This window comes from Spermophilus citellus (assembly GCF_964194105.1).
Source record: "Spermophilus citellus genome assembly, chromosome: 5".
Classification (NCBI taxonomy): domain Eukaryota; kingdom Metazoa; phylum Chordata; class Mammalia; order Rodentia; family Sciuridae; genus Spermophilus; species Spermophilus citellus.
In genome coordinates this window covers 39,676,518-39,685,999 of record NC_138186.1, presented here as the reverse complement: position 1 = coordinate 39,685,999, position 9,482 = coordinate 39,676,518, and the positions used below count along the sequence as shown (strand labels likewise).

The window sequence follows — 9,482 nt, the reverse complement described above, 5'->3', positions numbered from 1 at the left end:
ACTCTGGAAAAGATGCCTCATTCCTTGGTAAAGTGTACCAAATCTTGTTTCATCTTCTTTGTTAAGTTTGCCAGCAGTACTGGAGATTGAAAACAATGCTCTTCTACCACTGAGTTACATCTCTGGTCCTTCAAATTTTTTTACTTTGAGACAGTCTTGCTAAGTTGCCCACGACGCTGACCTTGAACTTGCAGTTCTCCTGCTTTACCTCCCTTCTCCTCCCTGAGCCTCTGGGATTACAGGTGTGTGTCATAGCACACAGCAGTATTCTCTGTTTTTATGCTTGTAAATTCAAATGGTATAAGTTATCTCAATGTTACATTATATGTAGCCAATTTTGACTTGCTATATGTAAAATTAGAAGGAAATATGGTATAAAAGAAAACATGGTCTTTAATCCTGAGTTTGAATCTTGGTCTCATCATTACTAAGTGTGCAAATTTCTCATTTTCATAAATCACAAAAAAGGTAAAATGTAATTCATATCTATCGGCATTTTAGTGAGAATCAAATTTCAAGCAGTGAGCAGTGTCTGTCATGTTGAGTCAAGCAAGGATTAGGTTATACGTTTTTAAGTGGGGAGTTGTCAACTTTGATCATTACTGCCTCACAAATAAGCCTTAATTTTATTATCTGGAATCAAAGCATCTAATACTCAGGATTGTATTTGGTGGAAATAAAGTTGCATAACATAACATAACTCAAAATATTATGCAAAGATGTTACCAAATTTAGATGAATTGCTTTAGGTCAATTATAGGTTTATATGCTCAGCATTTTAAGTCTGGTTTTAAAATAATTTAATCTACAGTGGTATTTATTATTGAAGATGTTTATTGAGGTAGAGTAAGAAGTGATGAGAGAAGAGTTGAAATGTATTGAGCACTTATAATTTTCCATGAGTTTTGCATGTAATTTTATATACTTTGTCATTTAATAACAATGTCCTTTATCAATACATTTGACTACTGGAAACAAAGGATCTATGTTTTCACCAAATGATAAGTATTTCAGAAGGGTTCCAAATTTTTTGACTGTGAATTATATTTGGTGCAGAGCTAATAATCATAATTAATCTAAATTCAATTCAGTTCCAAATATCTATTGACTTATTGACTCTTTTCTTATTCTCTATTTTTTAGGAATAAAAAGTAAGTATTATCATGAGCTGGGAAAATGACAGTTCCCCAAAAGGATTTATCCTACTTGGTTTCTCAGACAAACCCTGGCTGCAAATGCCCCTCTTGGTGGTTTTGTTAATATCATACACATTCACTATCTTTGGCAATGTGTCCATCATGATTGTGTGCATTCTGGATCCCAAACTTAACACGCCCATGTATTTCTTTCTCACTAATCTCTCTATCTTAGATTTCTGTTATACCACAAGCACAGTCCCTCATATGTTAGCAAATATTTGTCACAACAAAAAGACCATTAGCTATGGTGGCTGTGTGGCCCAGCTCATCATCTTCCTGGCCCTGGGGGCCACAGAATGTCTCCTCCTGGCTGTTATGTCCTTTGACAGATTTGTGGCAATCTGCAGACCACTCCACTACATAGTCATCATGAACCGTTGGTTCTGCTTAAGGATGGCCGCCTTCTCGTGGCTCACTGGATTCAGCAACTCAGTGTTGCAGTCTTCCCTGACACTGAACATGCCACGCTGTGGTCATCGGGAAGTGGACCACTTCTTCTGTGAAGTTCCTGCCCTTCTCAAGTTGTCATGTGCTGACACAAAGCCTATAGAGGCTGAGCGCTTTTTCTTCAGTGTATTAATTCTGCTAATTCCGGCGACATTGATCCTCATCTCCTGTGGCTTCATAGCTCAAGCAGTGTTGAAAATAAAGTCTGCAGAAGGCAAGCGGAAAGCTTTGGGGACATGTGGGTCCCACATGGTTGTGTTGTCACTCTTTTTTGGAACAGGCATTTATATGTACCTATAACCACCTTCATCGACCTCTAAGGACTAGGGAAAGATGGTTTCTCTCTTCTATGGGATCATCACCCCCATGTTGAACCCACTCATCCACAGCCTTAGAAATAAAGATATGAAGGAGGCCTTCAAGAGGGTGATGTCAAGAATCTTTCTCTATAAGAAATAAGTACTTCATTGAGCATACTCTGAGTCTTCCCTTATTCTTGAATATGATTATAACATTTGAAGTGATTTTCCAATTTTCCAGGCTCTCATGATTTCATTGAATTACACCAACATATGAAAATTTTTTCTCTGTCCAGAAAATAATGCTGAAGAAACACAACATATGCTTACTAAGTTAAAAAATCCTTGGTTTTCCAGAAATCCCCCAATGCATTGTGTTCCTTGAGTCAAAGTCATTCTAATTTCTTCTTAACCATGTCAGATGAGTTAGGAAGGCTTGATTTTTTTTAACCTTCCCACATGTAAACTATTTCTTTCACAGTCATCTAGTCTATTTCTTAGACAAGGATTTTCACATCTTCATGATTAAATAACCAATGATCTCAACCCCAAAGTTCTTTCATCATAACGCAAATCCTCAATCCCTTTACTCCCTCATCCCTTCCTAAAAATTCATTGTACATACTCTTCCAAAATATTCTGAACAAGTAGTGTGACTTCAGTCTAGCTTAAACTAGCTAAGTGTGTGAATCTCGTTTTAGAGAAGACATGATTGAGTTATAGCATTAACCCAATCATCAAATTAATCCCTGATGGGATTAACTGAGTGGTGACTGAATTGGTATGGAATGGTTGGAGGAGGTGGGAATTGGGGGCATGGCGTTGGGATACATATTTATATCTGGCAAGTGGAGACTGCTCTCTCTGCTTTCTGATCGCCATGTAAGCTGCTTTCCTGTTACTCTTCTGCCATGATGTTCTGCCTCACCTTGAGCCCAAAGAAATGGAGCTGACCTTTTATTGACTAAGACTTCTGAAACCATGAGCCCTTAAATAAACTTTTACTCCTTTACAGTTGTTCTGGTTGGGTCCTTTTAGTTACAGCAGTGAATTGCAATGTCTTACTGAATGTCTGAAAGACATTTCAGACTCAACACATTCAAAAGCTGAACATTTACTCCCCCTGCAAAGCTCTGTTCTAAAACTAGTTTAATGAAAGAATTCGCCTTTTTTTCATATATGCAAATCAGAAAACATAAGCCATATCTTATACCATCCTGTTCAGAATTTTACTCTCTCACACTAGATCATAAGGAACCTTTCCTTACTTAACAAATAAAGACATATTCACCTCCCAGGTATTCAGTCCTTGTTGTCTTATGCTGACTGTGTTCCCTTCCAACCTGGAACGTTTGAGCACACTGATCTTCTACCTAGAATACTCCTTCCACCCATCTTTACCTGATACTGAGTATAAAGGTCTAATTGTTTATTTAGGACATTTTTTTATCTCCCTGATTTAGTCAAATGTCCACAATTTTACTTATTTACCAAGTACCTCTAATTTGTAGCATTTTAACATTTAAATCATCATTTGATAAATGTCTTTCCTTATCATTAGACTGTGAGCTCTAGGAGCACTGAAACAAAGTTTGCCTTTACTGACCAAAGCATTCACAGATCTTTAAAATGTTAAGTTATCAGAAATATAGGTAGTTAACTCAGATGCAAATTTTCACTTCTGTGAAAAGAATATTCAGAGATTATGCTCTGGTTCTGGGGACAGTGGTCACAGAAAATTCCATGGTAGTATATAAACTTGAATTCTCAAAAGCTAAAGAAATTATTTTTCTATGGAAAAAGGAAAATCTAATCATTGTCACATATGGTTATTTATAATATTTTCTCTTTTAATAAATAATATAGATTCATTCCTTATATATTAGTGAAAGTAAACAGTTTTATGGGAATAACTCATCCTTAAAAAATTATATTTAGAGTTCACCATTACTAGAATATTATTTTTCATTATTTTCTGTTCATAGAGTTCACAATTCTTTTATGTGTATTATTATATCCTGAAAATATTCTATAATATTTGAAAATATAGTTTAAATAGCTGCAATCTAATTGCACTATGGAAGAATATTAAAATGCATTTAAATATTTTTCTATGGCTGAATATTTGCCTTTCTTCTTTTGATTATTATACATGATTTTGCAAAGACTTTTCCACATATGAACATATATCCAAATGTCAACTTGTAGTTTTGACAATGGTATTTTTAGGTCTGGAAAAGAAATTTCTTAGCAGACTTAAGAATCAATAAATATGGCTAAACTTTCCTACATAAATTTCTTCATTTCACCTTCCAATTAACATTGTACATGGCAAATGTGAATATTTGTTTCATGAGCTTTTGCCAATTCTAAGATTTTTCATCTTTTGAGACATTTGTCAATTTTAGGAGTGGAAATATTGGTATTGTTTCAATTTTTAAAAAATTTCCTTTATCATTTTGGTAGTTGTTGGGATAAACATTTGTTGGAAAGCTTGTTGTTCCCAGCAGTGAAATAAGGACTCTAAAGAGTGGAAGGAAATGGAGAAGGGAAACTGTCCACTTCACTTTTCTCTAAATTTTAGATACAAATCAAAGCAGAGCAACTTGGTTGTAAAGTAAAAGAATTTACTAATAAAAAATCTAAGAAAACTCATCTATGCAGTGCACATGCAACCTATCCTATATATCTGCCCCAGTTGTGGGTGTTGTGCAGCCCTTCATTGTATCTTGGCCTGCTGCCACCAAAGAGTTCCTGCATAATAAATTGTTCAAAACCTCTCTGTTAAATCCTCCAAGTCCTTTCTTAGGAATGAGATAACACTACCCTGGGTTGAACAGAAGTAACACATGGAATAAATTAGGGATGTTCACAAATATTTGATTTCCTATATTTGATTTCTTCTTTTATGCAGACAGTAGAAATAGTTCTCCCTGCCCTCCTAAATGCAGACCTGGCTTTTATTTATTTTTTTATTTGTTCTTTTCATTTATTTTGACATATCATACATACATGGAATATAACTTTCCATTTCTGTGGCTGTACATGATGTGGAGTTACACTGGTAGTGTATTCATATTTGAACACAGGAAAGTTATTTCTAATTCATTCTACTTTCTTTCCTGTTGCTAGCCCTCCTCCCTTCCCACCACCTTACCCTGTCCAATCCCAGTGAACCTCACTATCCACCACCCTGCATATTATGAGTCTGGATTTTAAAATTTGCTTTTCCAATAAAATATGAAAATATGTGGTTCACTTTGGATGATGACTTTAAGATCTAGTGCACACTCTGCCTTGTTGTCTTTTTCTCTGTCCATTAAACAATGTCCCAGGTAAAGTTCTTAATCAGCATAAAGTTAGATTTGGTAAAATGTGAAGTATAACTCACACCCTTGTTAGAAAAATAGCATAAAAGAAATAAATATCTTGCTATGGTTTAGATATGAAATATTACCCAAAGCTCATGTGTGATACAATCTAAGAAATTTCAGAGGTAAAATGATTAGATTCTGAAAGTTGTAACTTAATCCATGAATTAAGCCATTGATGTGGATTAACTGGGTGTTAACTGTAGGGTAGGGTACAGCTGGAGTAGATAGATTACTGGGGCAGGCTTTGATGGTATACATTTTGTACCTGGTAGTGGAGCTCTCTCTGCTCTCTGACTGCAACATCCTGAACTGCTTTCCTCATCCACATTTCCCACATGATGTTCTGCCTCACCTCTGCCTCACCTTAGTTCCAGACCAATGAGTTGGACATCTATGGACTGAGTCTTCTGAAACCATGAGCTAAAATAAACTTTTCCTCCACTAAAATTTTTCTCAGGTCTTTGTGTCACAGAAGCAAAACAGCTGACTAAAACAACTTTCTTAGTTAAAGTTACTGATATTTTTGAGATTTTTACTACTAAATTATAATATAGTTTGTCTTGATTACTGAAATCAGAAAACAATAGAAGAATTCTGATGTTAAGAAAATAACTGAAATAGGAGGCACTGGCATAGGGTCAGATATCAGCGTATAAGGAAATCAGTTTTAAAGATTGGAGCCATAGAGATCCTTGCTATGCTATACAATAAGAAAATTTTGAGAAGAGCATCACTTTCAATAATTTGAAAGGCAGAATGAACACAATGATTGTGATTCTGGATGAAGAGGTTGGAAAAACTCTATGCATTTATTATTATGGTATATAGTTGACAGAGTATAACAAAAATCTCAGAAAAATTCCTTGTTTTCCAGTGGAACTTAAAAATATTAAAAAAAACCATGAGGAAGTTCTTTGAGCAACAAAAAATAATTAAAATGAAATTTGTAGGGATAAGAATGAGTACAAGAATGTAAACAATTTACTTCCTACTAAACTTTGAGTGGATTAAAATAACACCTAATATACCCCTTCACAGTTAAAATAAATGGTTCAAGGAAAACAATTCTACTGATGATTGGTAGTACCAATAAGCCTACAAATAAATTTGTAGAGAACAATATGTCTTAATGAAAATTGTGGAAGTGGTATTGTACATGCAACAGAAGAGGATCAAGGAGATCCTGAACTTTGAGGTTTGTTTTTATTGGTTGGAAGTTTAAACTTTTTTTTTTCAAAAGGGGGTGTATAGGAAAAAGAATAAAACTATAGAAATCTTTCCTTTTGAGTATGAATTACCATTTTCTTCCCTGTGGAACTATGACATTGTAATTAGCTTTAGTCAATAAATGTGAGTTACACTGATTATAAACCTCTGGTAAGAAATATAGGAAATTTTAGACAATTTATTTTCTTCAATCTTTAATGGAGAATGACATGGAAGAGGGCTCAGGGACTTCGTGGATGTGAAACATGAGCAAAAATTAAATCTTTTTTGGATTAATCCAGTATGATTTTGGACTTGTTCACTAATATATGTTCATAGGCCATTTCTTTCTAAAAGTAATATGGAGAAGTACTCATTGGTAAGTGGGAGAGGAGAAGTCAGAAAATAAATCTATACTAAAATATGACCCTAATTTTGAATCCACCTATGCTTGTAAGAAAGAACTGTAAACAAACTCTCCAACAAGTTAATTGTGCTGGGGTAAATGGCAGGATACCAGAACATTTTTACTATAGCCTTCATAATTTTCTGCATTTTAAAGTTACATCATACATTTTCTTAAATATCAAGAAAGTGGTACTTAATGATGTGTAGTGATACTAAACATCAAAAACCTGATGCTCTCAATGTATTTTGTCCTGAAGAGTTTTCCAGTGTGATATTTGGTTAATATTGGACACTATCTTAGAATTATAATACCATACATTTGAAATGAAAACTTTTTAAAAAAATATTTATTTATTTTTAGTAATAGGTGGATACAATACCTTTATTTTTATGAAGTACTGAGGATCAAACCTAGTGCCTTATGCATGCTAAGTGAGCGCTATACCTTTGAACCACAACCCCAGCCCAAAATAAAAAACTTATTGATAGTGAAATTACTATTAGAATATCATAATTATAAATTTGCAACCAATTTTAATTTTCAAAAATCTGCTTACAAATAATTATGTAAATACTTATCAATTATGAGACATTAATAACTTAAATACAAGGTGATTTGGGCCATAACATTTAAATCACCATCAATATCTAAAATATTTTTGTATTGCCTATATCTACATTATTGTCATATACACCTTAATCTGAGACACTTAAAGTTTGTCTGTATTCTTAAACTTAGTACATACCCCAAACCAGGGCTATTTTTGTTATTTATTTGCTGACAATTTCTTAATGCCTACATACATAGATATTGATAATTGTGAGGTTCATTGTGGATAAAATATGCAAAATTCCCCCCTCACAGAATACCAAATAATAATGATAAACATCTAATTATCTGTTGTAATAAAGGTTGTGCTGTACCAATGACAAGGCTTCATGAGTGAAATAGAAGTGAAATTAATTCATTTAAGGAAAGCTCTTCTCAGGAGGTGTCATTTAGCCTCAGATCTGTGAGTAAAGTAGAAATAAATTAGATGTAGTGTCAGAGGGGAAGAGCATTCAAAGCAGAAGAAACTATATGTGCTAAAACCTTAATCTGGAAGGCAATATCTTGACTCAGTGTTTCTTTTTAGTTTTACCTTTGCATATTATTCAATTATGGTTATAATATATTTGGATATAATTATAAAAATTGCTTTAATAGTCCAAATACTGTATTTGCCCTTTATGGAGAGTCCTTCTTCATTTACATTTGGTGCCATTTAAAAATATATAATATGTAAATATAATTTAAGTATATATATACATATACATGAATTTTTCCCAAATTATTTTTTGCTAAACACTTCAACGGGACATTCTCTGAGATTGACTTGACCTTATCAATTGTCTCCAAAGTTCACTTTATATCTCCACCATACAGGAGTGAATTTTTTCTTTTGCTGTCCTTTTTAGATATACATTACAGTTGAGTGTATTTTGACAAATTATGCATATGTGAATTATAACATTCTAATTAGAAGCCCATTTTTGCTGTTGTACATGATGTGGATTTTCATTGGTCATGTATTCATATATAGGAAATTCATGTCCAATTAATTCTACTATTGTTTCTATTCCCATCCTCTCTCCCTTGCCTTCACTCCCCTTTTTCTAATTATTTGTGCCCCACCATTGTCTGTCAGCATCCACATATCAGAGAGAACATTCACCCTGTGTTTGTGGGGAGGGGGTTTGGCTTATTTCACTGAATATGAGAGTCTCCAGTTCCATCCATTTACTGGCAAATATCACCATTTATTTTTTCATGGTTGAATAATATTCAATTATGTATATGTACCACATTTTCTATATCCATTCATCTGTTGAAGGGATACTTGGTTGGTTCCATAACTTAGCTATTGTAAATTGAGTTTCTATAAACATTGATTGTTGTATGCTAATTTTAAGACCTCTGGGTATATGTGGAGGAGAGGGATAACTGGGTCAAATGTTGGTTGCATTCTAAGTTTTCTAAGGAATCTTCATATTGCTTTACAGAGTTGTTGCACACCAAATTGCAGTCCCACCAGTAATGTATAAGTGTAACTTTTTCCCCACATACTCATCAACATTTATTGTTACTTGTATTCTCGATAATTGTCATTCTGAATGGAGTGAGATGGAATCTCAGTGTAGTTTTAATTTGCATTTCTCTAATTGCTAGAAATGCTGAACATTTTTCATGCATATGTTGACCATTATATATTTTTTTCCTCTGTGAAGTGCCTCTTTAGCTCCTTTGTCCACTTACTGATTTGGTTATTTATAGTTCTGGTGTTAAGTTTTTTGAGTTCTTATATCCTAGAGATTAACGCTTTATCTCAGGTGCAGAAGGCAATTGTTTTTTCCCATTTTATAAGCTTTCTCTTCATGTTCTTGATTGTTTCCTTTGCTGTGAAAAAGCATTTAAGTTTGATGCCATCCACTCATTTATTCTTATTTTTTTTCTTTTGCTTTAGGAATCCTGTTGAGGAATTCAGTTCCTAAGCCAACAAGATGGAAAT

At 33.8% G+C, this 9,482-nt stretch overlaps 1 protein-coding gene across 1 annotated transcript; it reads left to right on the top strand.

Annotated features, from left to right (window-relative positions):
• Positions 1 to 1,141: 1,141 nt before the first annotated feature.
• Positions 1,142 to 2,105, top strand: LOC308649042 (putative olfactory receptor 2B3; the record flags this gene model as incomplete). The annotated part of the gene is given in 3 exon segments (XM_081294307.1): positions 1,142 to 1,943; positions 1,947 to 1,970; positions 1,974 to 2,105. Coding segments are annotated over 3 exon segments (936 nt in total). The 5' UTR covers positions 1,142 to 1,163.
• Positions 2,106 to 9,482: the final 7,377 nt, after the last annotated feature.